General features: G+C 42.0%; 1 protein-coding gene across 8 annotated transcripts; it reads right to left on the bottom strand.

Moving 5' to 3' along the window:
• On the bottom strand, nt 1-15753 carry sharpin (SHANK-associated RH domain interacting protein). Of its 8 annotated transcripts, none has more exons than XM_029705144.1 (10): nt 15211-15753; nt 14905-14985; nt 13570-13672; nt 10453-10627; nt 10202-10300; nt 9942-10083; nt 9744-9834; nt 9352-9637; nt 1216-1334; nt 1-1043 (listed from the first exon to the last, which is right to left on the bottom strand). In XM_029705144.1, exons 2-10 carry the CDS (start codon nt 14970-14972, stop codon nt 795-797), a joined length of 1332 nt encoding a protein of 443 aa, XP_029561004.1. In that variant the 5' UTR covers nt 14973-14985; nt 15211-15753; the 3' UTR covers nt 1-794. The 8 variants fall into 8 exon arrangements, with proteins under 8 accessions (XP_029561004.1, XP_029561003.1, XP_029561007.1 ...); XM_029705143.1 differs by having other exon boundaries at nt 14905-15090; nt 15211-15752; XM_029705147.1 differs by lacking the exon at nt 13570-13672 and having other exon boundaries at nt 15211-15752.
• Nucleotides 15754-20284: the final 4531 nt, after the last annotated feature.

The following is a 20284-nucleotide window of genomic DNA, read 5'->3' as shown; positions in this document are numbered from 1 at the left end:
TTGATCAACGTATGTTTATTCAGCTAACACCATTTTATACAGTTATGTTTGACAAAACATAACATTCCATCACTATCACAGAAACTTATGACAAATAGGTGAAAAGCATCAACATTAATATCACCAAACATTGTTATAAAAATAAAATCACTTTGAAACCCTGTCACTCCCACAGACTTGCCTCATAGCAACTAATTCCCCTCATCCCATCAAACCAAATGGCACCAACCAATGACCAGCAAGACCTGGGCCGGTATTCACAATGTATCTCAGAGTAGGAGTACTGATCTAGGATCAAGTCCCCCATGTCTATATAATTATGATCTAAAATACATTTGATCCTAGACCAGCACACCTACTCTGAGACTGAATACAGGCCCTGGTTTTAAACTGCACTTTCAATACTCAAAAGTATCCCAGTTGGTCAACTTCAAAATATACCATATTCTCTCATCTGAGATATCAGGTAGAAAGATAAGGGAAGCACCACCCACCCCTCTGGAATAAATATAGGACTATTCCACCCCTCCCCAATGTCAAATAAATAAAGTCTGCCACGAGGCAAAGGTTGCTGACTGCCATCATGTCCAGAGGAGAGTCAAAAGCCAGCTCCCATTGACTATACAGGTAGTTCCTTTTGTGAGCCACTGCAAGTGGAGCTCCATGTCTGTGCTACAGCGTCCATATACCTCTAGTGTTTGTCAGTAGTGGGTTTTTACCTAAGAAGCAGTAAGTTGGTGTGTCAGTTGTGTGTGTGATCAGTCGTCCAGGCTATGGTATAGGTTGCGAGGCAGTCAACTGATCAATGCACCAATCTCCCCCTGCTCCACTCTTCTTCCTTTCTCCTTTAATACAGACAGGGAATAAAGACAATATTGTAGTTTAGACTGCAGGGGATGTGTTCTGTCTACTCTATGCAATACATACAGTACCTGTTGTATGAGGCGGTGCTCCCCTGAGTCAGGTCTGGCTGTACTGCAGATCTCACAGCCTGGTCGGGAAGGATTGTTGATAAAGGTGCAGGAGGGACAAACCCATTCTGTCTGCGTGTCAGATGTATAGAGCAGTGATCTTCAGTATACTAGCTATATGGAATGTTACTTTCTCTTTCCCTGATAGAAACCTATGTCCTCAACTATCATCTTGCGTAAAACAATGAAAGGTTGTTTGAAGCCAATAGCCGATCACATAAATATGAAAACATTGGGTTTGTACCTGTGTTTTGCTGGCTTTGCAGGGTTGATCAGGTTTATTGTTGATCTGCAGAGTCTCCAAGTTGAGGGCCTCTCGGATCTCACTCATACCCAGCCTGTCAGCCGCACGTCCGGTGCTCCCTACAGTCAAACACAACAGTGGTAAATGAGTGATCAGTCCCCTTTTATAATAAAGCATCGCATGCATCTATATTTGCATACTGGCAGTTGAGCAGAAACGTTTTTAGAACCGGTTTTTTCCCCCACACATGCAGGGTCTGAAAAAAGAAATAGGCCTCTACATGATAGACATTAGCATAATCTTTTTTAATAAATACCACACAAATAGCCTAATGCTGTGCAACTCGCTATTGTGGTAGGATGCAATTTTGGAACTTTACATATACTTTCGTATTTATAATTTGTTTTATTATTATTGTATATCAGTGTTATTTATTGTAGGCCTATTTATTAATCTAAACCAGTTATTTAACCCTCTAGGGCAGGGCTCTCCAACCCTGTTCTTGGAGAGCTACCCTCCTGTAGATTCTCTTTTCAACCCCAGTTGTAACTAATCTGATTCAGCTTATCAACCAGCTAATTATTAGAAATCAGGTGCGCTAGATTAGGGTTGGAGAATTATTATTTTTTTTTTTTTTAAATAAGCCTACAGCCCTGATCTAGAGTCTAAAGGAGGGTTCTACTAAGCCAACATATGGAATTGTTTTAAGATGGTCATACCAAGGATCATTTAGATATTTGATTTAGAATTTTAGGACCCCTTTAGGTATGAAATATATATTTTTAAATGATTTAATGAAACATTGAATTAGGCCTTACTGCTATAAGCCCATAGAAATACATTGAATAACATATTCATACATGGAAAAACAGTCCCAAAGAAAATCTAAAGGAAGTTTGTTTAGAAGTGTCTGCCCTATATCTGAGAGATCTAAGATCAGGAAACTATCATTTTTATTGGACAAGTATTTAACCTCTTTTTTCCCCCATTTTTCCCCCCCACCTTTATTTAACCAGGTAGGTTAAATGAACAAGTTCTCATTTACAACTGCGACCTGGCCAAGATAAAGCAAAGCAGTGCGACAAAAACAACACACATGGGATAAACAAACATACAGTCAATAACACAATAGAAAAATCTATATACAGTGTGTGCAAATGAAGTAAGAAGGTAAGGCAATAAATACGCCAATAGGGGCGAAGTAATTACAATTTAGAAATTTACACTGGAGTGATATATGAGGATGTGCAAGTAGAAATAATGGTGTGCAAAAGAGCAGAAAAACATATGGGGATGAGGTAGGTAGTTGGTTGGATGGGCTATTTACAGATGGGCTGTGAACAGCTGCAGCGATCGGTAAGCTGCTCTGACAGCTGACACTTAAAGTTGGTGAGGGAGACATAAGTCTCCAACTTCAGTGATTTTTGCAATTCGTTCCAGTCATTGGCAGCAGAGAACTGGAAGGAAAGGCGGCCAAGGTGGTGTTGGCTTTGGGGATGACCAGTGAAATATACCTGCTGGGGCGCGTGCTACGGGTGGGTGTTGCTATGGTGACCAGTGAGCTGAGATAAGGTGGAGCTTTACCTAGCAAAGACTTATAGATGACCTGGAGCTAGTGGGTTTGGTAACGAATATGTAGCGAGGACCAGCCAACGAGAGCATACAAGTCGCAGTGGTGGGTGATATAAGGGGCTTTGGTGACAAAACGGATGGCACTGTGATAGACTGCATCCAATTGGCTGAGTAGAATGTTGGAGGCTATTTTCTAAATGACATCGCCGAAGTCAAGGATCGGTAGGATAGTCAGTTTTACGAGGGTATGTTTGGCAGCATGAGTGAAGGAGGCTTTGTTGCGAAATAGGATGCCGATTCTAGATTTAACAATGGATTGGAGATGCACTAAACTACACTGAAGAAACATATAAATGCAAGACGCAACAATTTCAAAGATTTTACTGAGTTACAGTTCATAAGGAAATTAGTCTATTTAAATTATTTAATTAGGCCCAGATCTATAGATTTCACATGACTGGGAATGCAGATATGCATCTGTTGGTCACAGATAGTTTTAAAAAAAGGTAGGGGTATGGATCAGAAAACCAATCAGTATCTGGTGTGACTACCATTTACCTCACGCAGCGTGATATCTCCTTCGCATAGAGTTGATCAGGCTCTTGATTGTGGCCTGTGGAATGTTGTCCCACTCCTCTTCAATGGCTGTGCGAAGTTGCAGGATGTTGACGGGAACTGGAACACGCTGTCGTACACGTTGATCCGGAGAATCCCAAACATGCTCAATGGGTGACGCGTCTGGTGAGTAGGCAGGCCATGGAAGAACTGGGATATTTTCAGCTTCCAAGAAATGTGTACAGATTCTTGCGACATGGGGCTGTGCATTATCATGGTGAAACATGGTGATGGTGGTGGATAAATGGCACGACAATGGGCCTCAGGATCTCGACACGGTATCTCTGTGCATTCAAATTGCCATCGATAAAATGCAATTATGTTTGTTGTTCGTAGCTTATGCTTGCCGATACCATAACTCCACCATGGGGCACTCTGTTTGCCCACACAATGCCATACACGGTGTCTGCCCTTTGCCCGGTACAGTTGAAACCGGGATTCATCTGTGAAGAGCACACTTCTTCAGCGTGCCAGTGGCCATCGAAGGGGAGCAGTCAGGTCAAGACCCTGGTGAGGCAATGAGCATGCAGATGAGCTTCCCTGAGACTGTTTCTGACAGTTTGTGCAGAAATTATTAGGTTGTGCAAACCGGGTGGCTGGTCTCAGACCATCCTGCAGCTGAAGAACCCGGACGTAGAGGTCCTGGGCTAACGTGGTTACACGTGGTCTGCGATTGTCAGGCCGGTTGGATGTACTGCTAAATTCTCAAATGATGTTGGAGGTGGCTTATGGTAGAAAAATGAACATTAAATTCTCTGGAAACAGCTCGAGTGGACATTCCTGCAGTCAGCATGCCAATTGCACTCGCTCCTTCAAAACTTGAGACATCTGTGGCATTGTGTTGTGATAAAACTGCACATTTTAGGGTGGCCTTTTATTGTCCCCAGCACAAGGTGCACCTGTGTAATGATCATGCTGTTTAATCAGCTTCTTGATATGCCACACCTGTCAGGTGGATGGATTATCTTGGCAAAGGAGAACTGCTCACTAACAGGGATGTTAACAAATTTGTGCACAATTTGAGAGAAGCTTTTTGTGCATATGGAAAATGTCTGGTTTCTTTTATTTCAGCTCATGAAACATGTGTTTATATTTTTGTTAATTGTACTTCCATATACAGTGCATTCGGAAAGTATTCAGACCCCTTGACTTTTTCCACAGTGTTATGTTCCCGCTTTATTCTAAAATGGATTAAATCGTTTTCCCTCATCAATCTACACACAATAACCCATAATGACAAAGCAAAAACAGGTCTTTAGAAATTTTGTCACAGTAATAAAAAATAAACTGAAATGACATTTACATAAGTATTCAGACCCCTTACTTAGTACCTTGTTGAAGCACCTTTTACAGCGATTAAAGCCTAGAGTCTTCTTGGGTATGACGCTACAAGCTTGGCACACCAGTATTTGGGGAGTTTCTCCAATTTTTCTCTGCAGATCCTCTCAAGCTCTGTCAGGTTGGATGGGGAGCGTCGCTGCAGAGCTACAGTGCCTTGCAAAAGTATTCATCCCCTTGGTGTTTTTCCTATTTTGTTGCGTTACAACCTGTAATTTAAATGAATTACATGTAAATCGACAGACACAAAAATAGTCAAAATTGGTGAAAAAAAATTTAATACAAAAATATCTAAATAATTAAAGAACGAAAAGTGGTGCGTGCGTATGTATTCACCCCCTTTGCTATGAAGCCCCTAAATAATATCTGGTGCAACCAATTACCTTCAGAAGTCACATAATTAGTTAAATAAAGTCCCCCTGTGTGCAATCTAAGTGTCACAAGATCTGTCACATGATATCAGTATATGTACACCTGTTCTCAAAGGCCCCAGAGTCTGCAACACCACTAAGCAAGGGGTACCACCAAGCAAGCAGCACCATGAAGACCAAGGAGCTATCCAAACAGGTCAGGGACAAAGTTGTGGAGAAGTACAAATCAGGGTTGGGTTATAAAAACATATCTGAAACTTTGAACATCCCACGGAGCACCATTAAATCCATTATTAAAAAATGGAAAGAATATGGCACCACAACAAACCTGCCAAGAGAGGGCCGCCCACCAAAACTCACAGACCAGGCAAGGAGGGCATTAATCAGAGGCAACAAAGAGACCAAAGATGACCCTGAAGGAGCTGCAAAGCTCCACAGCGGAGATTGGAGTATCTGTCCATGGACCACTTTAAGCCGTACACGCCACAGAGCTGGGCTTAACGGAAGAGTGTCCAGAAAAAAAGCCATTGCTTAAAGAAAAAAATAATCAAACACGTTTGGTTCGCCAAAAGGCATGTGGGAGACTCCCCAAACATATTGAAGAAGGTACTCTGGTCAGATGAAACAAATTGAGCTTTTTGGCCATCAAGGAAACCGCTATGTCTGGCGCAAACCCAACACCACATCACCCCGAGAACACCATCCCCATCATGCTGTGGGGATTTTTTTCAATCGGCAGGGACTGGGAAACTGGTCAGAATTGAAGGAATGAGATCTTCCAGAGATTTGAGACTGGGAAGGAGGTTCACCTTCCAGCAGGACAATGACCCTAAGCATACTGCTAAAGCAACACTCGAGTGGTTTAAGGGGAAACATTTAAATGTCTTGGAATGGCCTAGTCAAAGCCCAGACCTCAATCCAATTGAGAATCTGTGGTATGACTTAAAGATTGCTGTACACCAGCGGAACCCATCCAACTTGAAGGAGCTGGAGCAATTTTGCCTTGAAGAATGGGCAAAAATCCCAGTGACTAGATGTGCCAAGCTTATAGAGGCATACCCCAACAGACGTGCAGCTGTAATTGCTGCAAAAGGTGGCTCTACAAAGTATTGACTTTGGGGGGGTGAGTAGTTATGCACGCTCAAGTTCTGTTTTTTTGTCTTAATTCTTGTCTTATTTCACAATAAATACTATTTTGCATCTTCAAAAGTGGTAGGCATGTTGTGTAAATCAAATTATACAAACCCCCAAAAACTCAATTTTAATTCCAGGTTGTAAGGCAACAAAATAGGAAAAATGCCAAGGGGGGTGAATACTTTCGCAAGCCACCGTGTTTTCAGGTCTCTCCAGAGATGTTCGATCGAGTTCAAGTCCGGGCTCTGGCTGGGCCACTCAAGGACATTCAGAGACTTGGCCGAAAGCCACTCTTGCGTTGTGTTTGCTGTGTGTTTATGGCTGTTGCCCTGTTGGAAGGTGAACCTTCGCTCCAGTCTGAGGTCCTGAGCGCTCTGGAGCAGGTTTTCATCAAGGATCTCTCTGTACTTTGCTCCGTTCATCTTTCCCTCGATCCTGACTAGTCTTCCAGTCCCTGCCGCTGAAAAACATCATCAAAGAATGATGCTGCCACGACTATGCTTCACCGTAGGGATGGTGCCAGGTTTCCTCCAGGCGTGACACTTGGCATTCAAGCCAAAGAGTTCCATTTTTTTTCTCATCTTTATTCTCATGGTCTGAGAGTCCTTTAGGTGCCTTTTGGCAAACTCCAAGCGGGCTGTCAGGTGCCTTTTACTGAGTGGCTTCCGTCTGGTCACTCCACCATAAAGGCCTGATTGGTGGAGTGCTGCAGAGATGGGAGAACCTTCCAGAAGGACAACCATCTCCACAGACAAACTCTGGAGCTCAGTCAGAGGGACCATCTCCCCCGATTGCTCAGTTTGGCTGGGCGGCCAGCTCTAGGAAGATTTTTGGTGTTCCAAACTTCTTCCATTTAAGAATGATGGAGGCCATTGTGTTCTTGGGGACCTTCAATGCTGCAGAAATGTTTTGGTTCCCTTCCACAATCCTGTCTCGGAGCTCTACGGACAATTCCTTCAACCTCATGAGTTGGTTTTTGCTCTGACATGCACTGTCAACTGTGGGACCTTATAAAGACATGTGTGTGCCTTTCCAAATCATGTCCAATCAATCTGAAATGGTCCAGATAGTGTGGTGAAGAAGGCGCAACAGCGCCTCTTCCACATCAGGAGGCTGAAGAAATTTGGCTTGGCCCCTAAGACCCACAAACTTTTACAGATGCACAATTGAGAGCATCCTGTCGGGCCGTATCATCACCTGGTACGGCAACCGCACAAGACCACCAAGAGTCTTCCTACAGCTGGCCACCCAGTCAAACTGAGCAATCGGGGGAGAAGGGCCTTGGTCAGGGAGGTGACCAAGAACCCGATGGTCACTCTGACAGAGCTCCAGAGTGCCTCTGTGAAGATGGGATAACTTTCCAGCAGCACTGCACCAATCAGCCCTTGATGGTGGAGTGGCCAGACGGAAGCCACGCCTCAGTAAAAGACACATGGCAGCCTGCTTGGAGTTTGCCAAACGGACTCTCTGCCAAAACTCTCAGACCATGAGAAACAAGATTCTTTGGTCTGATGAAGCCAAGATTGAACTCTTTGGCCTGCATGCCAACCGTCACGTCAGGAGGAAACCTGGAACCATCTCTACGGTGAAGCAGGGTGGTGGCAGCATCATGCTGTGGGGATGTTTTTCAGCGACAGGGACTGGAAGACCAGTCAGGATCGAGGGAAAGATGAACTAAGCAAAGTACAGAGAGATCCTTGATGAAAATCTGCTCCAGAGCGCTCAGGGCCTCAGACTGGGGCGAAGGTTCACCTTCCAACAGGACAACAACCCTAAGCACACAGCCAAGACAACGCAGGAGTGGCTTCGGGACAAGTCTCTGAATGTCCTTGAGTGGTCCACAATAAATGTGAAAGAAATTCTAAAAACCTCTTTTTGCTTTGTCATTATGGGGTATTGTGTGTAGATTGAGGAAGAAAAAAACTATTTAATCAATTTTACAATAAGGCTGTAACATAACAAAATGTGTAAAAAGTCAAGGGGTCTGAATACTTTCCGAATGCACTGTACTTTTGGTCATGAAGTGTATTTTTTTATATTTGTATAATCCAGTAGTCTATGCATAAAATGTCCTGATACATTTAGTGCTCAAATCTCTGACAGCTGAAACATAAGGTACACAATTATTGTTTTAGGAATGTAAAAAACAATTTAAAAAAAAAAATAGGCTATAAAGTTTTGCATATGCTACATATCGAAACATAAGGAATAGTGTTTTTGTCATTTGTTATTGGCTGCTTTTAAGGACATTAAATGTGGCTCATTTGGCCAATATCCCTCATTTATTGATGTACGCTGGCTGCATGGGTGGACGCCTTTTTTATTTTTATTTTATTTCACCTTTAGTTAACCAGGTAGGCTAGTTGAGAACAAGTTCTCATTGCAACTGCGACCTGGCCAAGATAAAGCACAGCAGTTCAACACAGAGTTACACATGGAATAAACAAACACAATCAATAATACAGTAGTAGAATCTATAAACAGCATGTGCAAATGAGGTAGGATAAGAGAGGTAAGGCAATAAATAGGCCATGGTGGCGAAGTAATTACAATATAGCAATTAAACACTGGAATGGTAGTGGCCTTAATAGGTTACTCACCCATTGCATATGGATGACTGGTACATTTCTCCAATGTCTGAAATGTAAATATTTCCTAACAGAAACCGCAACCAACCATATAAATATAATCCATAGATGCCAGTTCCCATTTAAATCAGGACTGGCAGCCATTGCTAGTGTACCCATGAGTTTAACAGTCAAAGTGCCAGGGTAAGAGGTTCCAAAATCCTTCTATGGATTATATCTATGGCCACAATGCAACAAGCTGTTCTATATTTGGTGCGTGTGCTGCCCAAATTGTGTCCTTCCCGATTAAGTACATGTAATAAAACTTAATCCACTGCTATTTTTTTAAAGCCCTTTATCCTCTGCTAAATTATGCTCTCTGGTGTAGCCTTTAATTTATGTCTGTTCAGACAAGAGTAATATAATTTTTATAGCATAATTTTGGCAAAATGATTTCAATTTACTTCTCACGGCTATTAGTATGTGCACTGCCATGTGCGTGGGTGCGTCGGTCTCTGTGGGTGTGTGCACAAACTTACCCTGGGAGTTGTGGCTGAGCCTGGAGGGCAGGGTGCTGTAGCCCCTCCAGTCCTGGGAAGTAGACCCGTTGCTGGTAGGCGGAGGTGGGGTGAGGAGGGCGCCCTCCTGGTCCTGCTGGAACAGCTGGCGGGTGAGGCGGGCATGGCGGGCTGAGATCAGGTAGAGGTAGGCCATGTCCCCATCCCTCTGGACCCCATACGAGGCCAGGGACCTGGGCTCTGTGCACAAACACTGCCCTATCACCCAGCGCTGCACGCGAGGGTGGAAGCCATACTCCAGAAACACCTGATAGAAATGCACAGACAGAGAAGAGAGATTTGTGAACATTTACATTTGCCAATGTAGCCTAAGTACTCAAGCAAACAGAAGACCACAGAAGTTTTGATCTGACCTGCTGCTTGAGTGCTGCGACGGTCATGTGTGGGAAAACTTTCACTGTGACGCAACAGGAAGTGGAAATGTCCTCCACTGCCACAGACAAACTGCAATACAGACGTGGCACCGTTAACACAAATGCTCCTTGTTCTGTTGGACAACTTATCTTAATTCCCCTCTAAACCTAAATCTACTGCCTGTTACTTCTTCTCACCGTATCTCTCCTTCTGCGTAACTCTTCTCAGACAGTTGAATGGTGAGCGCTGCCTTCTGGTGAGCCAGAGCAGACGCATGCTGAGCAGCAGCCTGGCTGTTGCCTGCTTCGATCGCCCGGGCAAGCTCCAGGCACAGCTCCTCTTCAGAGAGAAAACAGGTTCAATTACTAATACTATACAAAAATGCATAAATGTACTGTATGTTGCCATGCAAGTATGGTAGAAAAAGAGAGAGTGGAGGAAGCATGAGTGCACTTACCAGTGAGTGGTAAGGAGGCTGTGCTGCGCTGTTCTAGAGCTACTGCTGCGGTGTGCTTCTGTCGGTCATCCAGAGGATGTGGGGAACTATTTGCAGCAACTACAGTGAAAGAACGGTCAATTGTGAGAGAGCATTCTATTGTATTAGCCACAGTATGGGGTTCTAGGAGGAGACTCTTCTAACACACAACAAGACAGGAATGCAGCTAAACAAGCAAACTAGAATAGTGGAAGTCTGCCATGCCCTCTGACCTCTGTGTGCCTCTCTTAGGGATGACATCACCACTGTGGCCCACTGCTCAGCCTCCTGATCGCAGCAGAAGTTGAAGCGGATGCAGTCGTGAGGGGGCGTTGCCAAATGAATCTCGTGAAGGCGTGGAGACTTCACCTCATACTCCACAGAGCGCAAGTCAAACTCTGCAATGAACTGTGAAAAAAATTATAGTTTGGACACACCTACTCATTCAAGGGGTTTTCTTTCATTTGATTATTTTCTACATTGTAGAACAATAGTGAAAACATAAACTATGAAATAACACATATGGGATCATGTAGTAACCAAAAAGTGTTAAACAAATAAAAATATATTTTTGATTCTTCAAAGTAGCCTGGAATGCTTTTCCAACGGTCTTGAAGGAGTTGCCACATACAGTTGAAGTCGGAAGTTTACATACGCTTAGGTTGGAGTCATTAAAACTCGTTTTTCAACCACTCCACAAATTTCTTGTTAACAAACTATAGTTTTGGCAAGTCCGTTAGGACATCTACTTTGTGCATGACACAAGTCATTTTTCCAACAATTGTTTACAGACAGATTATTTCACTTATAATTCACTGTATCATAAATCCAGTGGGTCAGAAGTTTACATACACTAAGTTGACTGTGGCTTTAAACAGCTTGGAAAATTCTTGAAAATTATGTCATGGCTTTAGAAGCTTCTGATAGTGTAATTGACATACTTTGAGTCAATTGGAGGTGTACCTGTGGATGTATTTCAAGGCCTACCTTCAAACTCAGTGCCTCTTTGCTTGACATCATGGGAAAATCAAAAGAAATCAGCCAAGACCTCAGAAAAAAAATTGTAGACCTCCACAAGTCTTGTTCATCCTTGCGAGCAATTTCCAAATGCCTGAAGATACCACGTTCATCTGTACAAACAATAGTACACAAGTATAAACACCATGGGACCACGCAGCCGTCATACCGCTCAGGAAGGAGACACGTTCTGTCTTCTAGAGATGAGCGTACATTGGTGCGAAATGTGCAAATCAATCCCAGAACAACAGCAAAGGACCTTGTGAAGATGCTGGAGGAAACGGGTACAAAAGTATCTATATCCACAGGAAAACAAGTCCTATATCGACATAACCTGAAAGGCCGCTCAGCAAGGAAGAAGCCACTGCTCCAAAACCGCCATAAAAAAAGCCAGACTACGGTTTGCAACTGCACATGGGGACAAAGATTGTACTTTTTGGAGAAATGTCCTCTGGTCTGATGAAACAAAAATAGAACTGTTTGGCCATAGTGACCATTGTTATGTTTGGAGGAAAAAGGGGGAGACTTGCAAGCCGAAGAACACCATCCCAACCGTGAAGCACGGGGTGGCAGCATCATGTTGTGGGGGTGCTTTGCTGCGGGAGGGACTGGTGCACTTCCCAAAATAGATGGCATCATGAGGTAGAAAAATTGTGTGGATATATTGAAGCAACATCAAGACATCAGTCAGGAAGTTAAAGCTTGGTCGCAAATGGGTCTTCTAAATGGACAATGACCCCAAGCATACTTCCAAAGTTGTGGCAAAATGGCTTAAGGACAACAAAGTCAAGGTATTGGAGTGGCCATCACAAAGCCCCGACCTCAATCCTAGAGAGAATTTGTGGGCAGAACTGAAAAGGCGTGTGTGAGCAAGGAGGCCTACAAACCTGACTCCGTTACACCAGCTCTGTCAGGAGGAATGGGCCAAAATGCACCTAACTTATTGTGGGAAGCTTGTGGAAGGCTACCCGAAACGTTTGACCCAAGTAAAGGCAATGCTACAAAATACTAATTGAGTGTGTAAACTTCTGACCCACTGGGAATGTGATGAAAGAAATAATAGCTGAAATAAATAATTCTCTCTACTATTATTCTGACATTTCACATTCTTAAAATAAAGTAGTGATCCTAACTGACCTAAGACAGGGAATTTTTTCGACGATTAAATGTCAGGAATTGTGAAAAACTGAGTTTAAATGTATTTCGCTAAGGTGTATGTAAACTTCCAACTTCAACTGTATGCTGAGCACTTGTTAGCTGCTTTCCATTCACTCTGTTGAGGTCGGGTGATTGTGGAGGCCAGGTCATCTGATGCAGCACTCCATCCACTCTCCTTCTTGGTCAAATAGCCCTTACATAGCCTGGAGGTGTGTTGGGTCATTGTCCTGTTGGAAAACAAATGATAGTCCCACTAAGCGCAAACCTGATGGGATGGCGTATCGCTGCAGAATGCTGTGGTAGCCATGCTGGTTAAGTATACCTTGAATTCTAAATAAATCACTGACAGTGTCATGAGCAAAGCACCCCCACTCCATCACACCACCTCCTCCATGCAATTGACTGACCTTCATGTCTTGAAGTAATGATGAACTGTCATTTCTCTTTGCTTATTTGAGCTGTTCTTGCCATAATATGGACTTGGTCTTTTACCAAATAGGGCAATCTTTTGTATGCCACCGCTATCTTGTCACAACACAACTGATTGGCTCAATCACATTAAGAAGGAAAGAAATTCCACAAATTAACTTTTAACAAGGCACAGATGTTAATTGAAATGCATTCCAGGTGACTACCTCATAAAGCTGGTTGAGAGAATGCCAAGTGTGCAAAGGGTGGCTACTTTGAAGAATCTCAAATATAAAATATTTGTATTTGTTTAACACTTTTTTGGTTACTACATGATTCCATTAGTATTATTTCATAGTTTTGATGTATTCACTATTATTCTATAATGTAGAAAATAATACAAATAAACTAAAACCCATGAATGAATAGGTGTGTCCAAGCTTTTGACTATAGAGAGAGGGAGAGAACATACTGTCTCCTATTTAGGATGGTTCTTCTCTTGTTCAGATAAACACAAGGACAGATGATTGTAAAAATCACACGACATTGTTTCCCAGCAATGGAATTACTGTGTAATTTGATTAAACAAGATTCCAATTCAGTTGCTATGTAAAAAAACATGTCTCTAAACTGACATTGCTCAAACCAACAGAACAATGTTGTGTGTGCAATTTATTATGTCAACGCATTCAATTGTTTGCATGGCATTACATATGTCAACATACCTAGCTTGGTAGCTAGACGTTACAGTGCAGTATGTCACTTACCACACTACGGCCGCTTCCGCTACTGTCCCTCAGTGCTAGCCGAAACTCTCCAGCTTTGCTGGGGTCCATACTAAGCTGAAGACGGAGAACCTCATCGCCAGCTCTGGGGAGGCAAAGCGGTCGAATTCCAGAATGGCAAACCGACACTCGCACCGACATCAAAACCGTGTTGCTGCTAGCCAGTGCGGGCCCACCATGTACAGACTGGAATGTGGCTGGCACAGGCGTTTGAGCCCAACCGCCCGCGCTCAGTGCCATCTCACCACAACAGTTAGGAACCACAGGTGTAACGTTATATCAACCCCAAAAACACAATGCACTGTCGATAGTTATGTGAGTCTTGATTTTAACAGCCTACCTGTTAGTAAAGAGATGGCGATCCATTACAGCTAGTTATATGTCTATCCATAGCTAAAAACGAAATTACATGTTTTAGTTTTTTTATGAAATCAGGAAGTAGCGTGGGTCGTCCTTTATTTACCTCCGATAGAAACCCGCGTTGTTCATTAATATTATGGTCCGAGAGCGAGCCTTTGTGCAAGGTGTTAATTAATGCAACGTGAATTAATGTTCTGTTAGTATAATTATTCTACACTCTCATTGTCAATTAGTCTATTATTGATCATGAGGGGGAAAACAATTATACTTGAAGTGAGGCAAATAAAGTAGACCAAACTACATAAACCTGGACTTTTCCAACAGACTATGCCTTTAGGACACGATGTCTGTCTCAAAATTCCTGATGGAACGGACCTTATAATATGTGATTATTCACAGAACTGAAATTGTCATGTGTTGGTCTGCATTCACTACTGTAATATTGCCTTCTTGCAATCATTCCCATGGATTTTAAAAACCTATTTAATAGACAATATGTCACTATTAAAATGTGTGTATGTGAGAAGGAGATGGTGGGAATAAGGATGGATGATGTTTGTGATGACAGGGTGAAACAATGGTGAAATGAGAGTGAATGAATAACCACCCACATAATATCAATGGGAGCTGTTTTGTTTGGTCTCTTGTCTGTCTCAAGGGCACTATTTAACAGAGTTAAATAACAATTTGTTCTTTACTGACTTGCCTAGTTAAATAAAGATAAAAAATATCTACAAGAATGCAGAACAGCGCATTGGGGAAACGGACACATGGAACTTCGCAGTCGAGGAAATACAGTCACTGAAAAGCCAACACGCACTACAGGCAAAAGTGGCAGAACTTGAAGGTTTCTCACGTCGAAACATTAGACTTTATAACGTAGTAGAGGGCGCAGAAAATACCCAAATTCGTGGAGGGTCTATTCAAGGACACAACTTACTTGAAGATGACACTGACCTGGGAATCGAGAGAGCACACCGAGCTCTGGCCACAAAACCCCCCAGCGGCGACACACCAAGATCCATAGTAGTACGGTTCCTAAAATTCTCAGTCAAAGAGAAAGTCTTACATGCAACCTGGAAAAAGCCTGTTAACTTCCAAGTCCAACGAGTGTTCTTTGATCATGACTACGCGGGAGAGAAACTGAAAAGAAGGAAATAATACACCCCCATTAAGAAAGCACTTAAAGAGAAGGGTATTCGATTCCAAACACCATTCCCGGCAAAAATGCGGGTATTTCTGGAAAATGGCCCGGTTACATACGTGCATGCAGACGAGGTGGCTGAGGACCTGAAGTCGAGGGGCTTCCCAGTGGAGTATATCGCCAGGAGAAAGGCGACATCACCGGCAGAAAGACTCGAGCAGGCTCTCCCATGGATCGTTGTCGACAAGCTGAGTCATGGAGAAAGAGGGAAACCACCTCGGCGAGAGGATGTTCACATCCGAGAGAGACTCAGGCATTTCCAACGGGAAGATGGAAGACACTGAATTGGATTTAACAGAACTAATAGTTACCGCGAGCTGTTAAGACGTTGGGGTGTTACGGTTGACATTGCAATAGGTAAAATATCTCCCCTATTTTCCCCCCAATGATGAACAAGGGTGAGTAGCCAAAAGTATGTGTTCTTTATGAACACACTAAGTAGCGTCACGTTAATAACATATATATTAGCTAAGGATTAATGACACATTGACAACGGGGCGTCAGAAGGGCATATCAAGGGGAGGATTCATGATATGCACGCATGACTATAGTTTTCACTAGTTGTCACGTCCTGACCATATTAAGTTGTTATTTTCAATTGTAGAGTAGGTCAGGGCGTGACGGGGGTTTTCTAGTTTAGTTTTTCTATGTTGTATTGTTCTAGTTTTGTATTTCTATGTTGGGCTTTGTTTGAGATGATCTCCAATTAGAGGCAGCTGGTCATTGTTGTCTCTAATTGGAGGTCATATTTCATTTGGCGTTTGTCCCACCTGGGTTTGTGGGAGATTGTTTTTGAGTAGTGTATGTTTCACCTGTATGTTTATGTATTGCATAGTTTCACAGTGTAAATAAAATGTGGAACGACACACACGCTGCACTTTGTTCCGCTTCTCCTTACGGCAAACGTGACACTTGTAATTAACCGATGTGTATAAGCGACGAAATAGGCACCTTATTATTTTCGGTTCCACCAGGTCTTGTTTGTGACTACGTCACGCATTTTCATATCTGAGCGAGGGGCCCCTCCTACGGACAGGCTCATCCCCTCAAACCCCAGTGGCAAGAGACAGTCCTCTGACATGGGAGTCCAAATACCAAAGTATTTTCCCACTTTGGTTTACTTTATTATCGTTCTTGATTTTTGGTTCATTTTTAGGCTCATGATAAGCAGGCAGATATGGTGCACAGGTTTTTTTTTATTTATATTGATGCATCATCGGGAATTTAAGGTCAAAAGTCTCAATGTAAACGGACTGGGGAGTGCCATCAAGAGAAGTAAGGTAATAGCAAAGATGAAACGGGAGAGAGGTGACATACTATTCTGGCAGGAAACTCACTTATCCACACCTGAACACGAGAAACTCAAGAAAATGGGATATAGGAATACTTTTTTTTTCTTCTTACAAAATGGGTAGAAGGGCCGATGCAATCTTGATCCGAAATTCTGTTAATTTTGAGTTTATGTCAGAAATTAAAGACAAGGAGGGTAGATTTATACTTGTTAAATGTAAACTGGATAACAAGGAAGTTACATTATTTAATGTATACGCACCCCCAGGGAGGGACATGGTCTTCTACGGGAAGGTGTTTGATTTAATTGCCACAGAAACCTCTGGCACTCTTATCTGTGGAGGGGATTTGAACACAATTCTAAACTCAAAATTGGACAGCACAAATCAAAATAGGAAAATGAGTCCAGTGGCTAAAAAGATCAATAGGATATTGCAGGATCGAGGACTGCTCGATGTATGGCGTGACACCCACAAGACCGATAAGGAATATACTTTTTACTCAGCCCGCCACACTGAATACTCCAGGTTAGACAACTTTCATGTAGTTTACCTAACTCTACACCTTGATAACAAACCAAGAATTACTATATGGAGACTTAATACAAGCATGCTGAATGATCCAGCATTGGAGAATAATGATAACGGGGAAGTATCTCCTGCTACATTGTGGGATGCAGCTAAGGCGGTTATTAGAGGAAAGATCATAGCAACATCATCTCTCAAGAAAAAGATTAAAGCACAGAAACTGGTGAAATTACAGGAAACTCTAAGAAACTTAGAACGATCTCATAGTCAATACAAAGATCCTCTTATATTACGAGAGATTCAAAAGGTAAAACAGGAAATTGACCAGATTTATAGAGAAGTAGAGAAAAAGCTCAGGTTCCTGAAACAACGATATTATGAAGCAGGCTCAAAGGCAACCAAATTACTAGCATGGAGACTCAGGAAACAACAAGCACAGCATAACATTTTAAAAATAAAAGACCTCAACAACAAAAAAGATCACTTGCAAATTAGATGAAATACAGAATGCGTTTGAATCATATTACACAAATCTGTACAAGCAACCAGAGAAGGCAGATGCACAGACAGTAGAGCACTTTTTGAACTCACTTGATCTCCCCTCAATTGGGACAGAGCAAAATGATAGATTAACTTAAGAAATATCCACCGAAGAAATGAATAAAGCAATATCTCAACTAAAAGTAAACAAGTCTCCAGGCACTGATGGCTTCCCCCCTTCAGAATGGTTCAAGACCTTCAGAGAACAACTAACACCTCTACTTAAGGCCTGTTTTAACTGGACTCTGCGGGGGGGGGGGGGGTCTCCCACCGTCATGGAGAGAGGACATCATATCTGTAATCCCAAAAGAGGGTAAAGCTAAGAAGGAATGCAGTTCATATAGACCTATCACAATTCTTAACACAGATTATAAACTATATGCATCAATAATAGCCAAAAGAATGGAGAACATAATCCCAGAATTGATTGACTGAGATCAAACTGGTTTCATACAAAATAGAAAGACACAGGACAATATAAGGAGAACACTACATGTAATGGACCACATTACTCAGAATAAGACAAGTGCAATATTAATCAGTCTAGATGCAGAAAAGGCATTTGATTCATTGGGATGGGATTACCTATTCCAAGTTATGGAAAGATTTGGTTTCAACAAAGAAGTGATACAGTGCATCAAAACACTGTATTCGTGTCCGACCGCTAGAATAAAGATAAATGGACATTTGACACGAACGATAAAATTAGAGCGAGGGGCAAGACAAGCCTGTAATCTTTCACCCACGCTCTTCTCCTTGTACCTCGAACCATTAGCACAGGCAATAAGACAGGACCCAACCTTAGAGGGGATAACAATAAGACAGGACTCAACCTTAGAGGGAATAGCAATAAGACAGGACCCAACCTTAGAGGGGATAACAATAAAAGACAGTGAACATAAGATATGCATGTATGCTGATGACGTTCTGTTATTCCTTAAAGACCCAGGCTCAAGTGTACCTAGATTGATGGATGTTTTACAAACATTTGGAACATATTCAGGGTATGTGCTTAACGTACACAAGACCCAAGCCCTAATATATAATTATACCCCACAGGAAGAGCTGAAGAGTAGGTATAACTTCCACTGGACCTCTTCATCCATTAAATATATTGGAGTATATCTACCAAAAGATACAGCCAAACTTTATTACATGAATTACGATCACATCAACAAGAAAATATATGATGACCTAGGGAGGTGGAATTCACTTCCCTTAGATATTAGTAGTAGAATTGAAACAATCAAAATGTACATCCTGCCGAGGTTACTGTATTTGTTCCAATCACTGCCTATAGAAATCCCACCTAAACAGTTTAGGGATAAACAGATATCAAGGTTTATCTGGAACAGTAAGAGACCAAGAATTAGATATACAACATTACAATTACCAAAAAACTGTGGGGGTATGGCCTTACCAAACCTAAAAGAGTATTATGTGTCAGCCCAATGAGACCTCTGGTGTGTTGGTGCAATTCCGAATACGAATCCAAATGGAAAGACATTGAGACTACTTTGACAGAGACACCCATACAATCAGTTTAGGGAAATAAGGACATGGTAATATAAATATACAATAGACAAAATCAGTGGATTCATTTCTCTCTGAAGGCATGGTTTAGGGTAGTTAAGCAAAATCATTTAGACAGAGGTCAAACTGCTGAGTTGGCCCGCATACGACCCCAGCTTCATCCCTGCAACTCAGGACAGCAGATTTAAACAATGGACGCAGAAAGGCATCACATCATTCAGTACAATTATAAGGAATGGGGACCTAGATAACTTTCAGGACCTAAGTAAAAAAACATGGCTTGGATAAACAAGATTTTTACAGATACCTACAAGTTCGACACTATTTCTTAAGGGAGATAAAAGTGACTGACCCTCGAGCACCTCCAAAATGAATCCAAGTATTCACTAACGCATACAACTTGGGGAGTAGCAAAAAAACTATTTCAAATCTCTACTTGGGTATTCACCCTCAAAGAAACATTCTACAAACTATATTAAAAAGAAATGGAAGGAGGAACTTAACATTGAAATAACTGATGAAACATGGTTGAACATATTAGAGACTCAACAAAGCTCCACCAACTCAAGGACATGGAGAGAATTCTGTTGGAAGAATGTCATACGTTTCTTCATAACACCTAAACTGAAACCAAAACAGACTGTCTCCCTACACCCTTGTTGGAGAGAATGCGGTGTATTGAGGGTGGATCACTCTCATATCTTTTGGACTTTCCCTGCAATCGAAACTTACTGGGGAGAAATAAGATCTAACATAGGAAAAATAATGGGATTTGACATAAACAAACATTCATTTCTTTGTACTTGGTTGAAATACCTGATAACTTACACAATAGAGAAAAGTATCTCTTGGAGGTCCTACTGGCAGCCAGTAAACAGGCTGTCACTAGGAAATGGCTACAAAAAGACCCTCCCACAGTGACACAATGGATAGACATTGTAAAAGAAATACACCACATGGAGCGTATGACCTTTGCTGTAAGAACTCAACAGGAGAGAGGTCAGGAATACTGGGAAAAATGGGTTTCGTACTTGAAAAAGGTCTAATTCAAAGATGTCAATGTAACTAATATGATGATATGATGATGAAGGTATGACGTGCACTGTAACTGCCAGATCTTTTATGTTCTTTTATTTTACTTTATTTGTACTTTGTGTTCCTACAATAAAAACAAAGTATACACTTTTTTTTAAAGTACTGTACAGGAGGTATGAAACCAGATTGATGACGTATATTCCAGCTG

This window comes from Salmo trutta, chromosome 21 (genome assembly GCF_901001165.1).
Source record: "Salmo trutta chromosome 21, fSalTru1.1, whole genome shotgun sequence".
In the NCBI taxonomy this organism is placed as follows: Eukaryota; Metazoa; Chordata; class Actinopteri; order Salmoniformes; family Salmonidae; genus Salmo; species Salmo trutta.
Note: the sequence above shows the minus strand (reverse complement) of the source record. Positions and strands in the feature narration are given on the sequence as shown.

Excerpts from the sequence above, each read along its gene's own strand:
- sharpin (XM_029705141.1), bottom strand. The coding sequence starts at position 13,827 with ATGGCACTGAGCGCGGGCGGTTGGGCTCAAACGCCTGTGCCAGCCACA. Across the intron at positions 1,335-9,351 it reads GCTCAGCCACAACTCCCAGG|GGAGCACCGGACGTGCGGCT; the intron begins GTAAGTTTGTGC and ends GTTTGACTGTAG. Across the intron at positions 1,044-1,215 it reads GCAAAGCCAGCAAAACACAG|ACAGAATGGGTTTGTCCCTC; the intron begins GTACAAACCCAA and ends TCTGACACGCAG.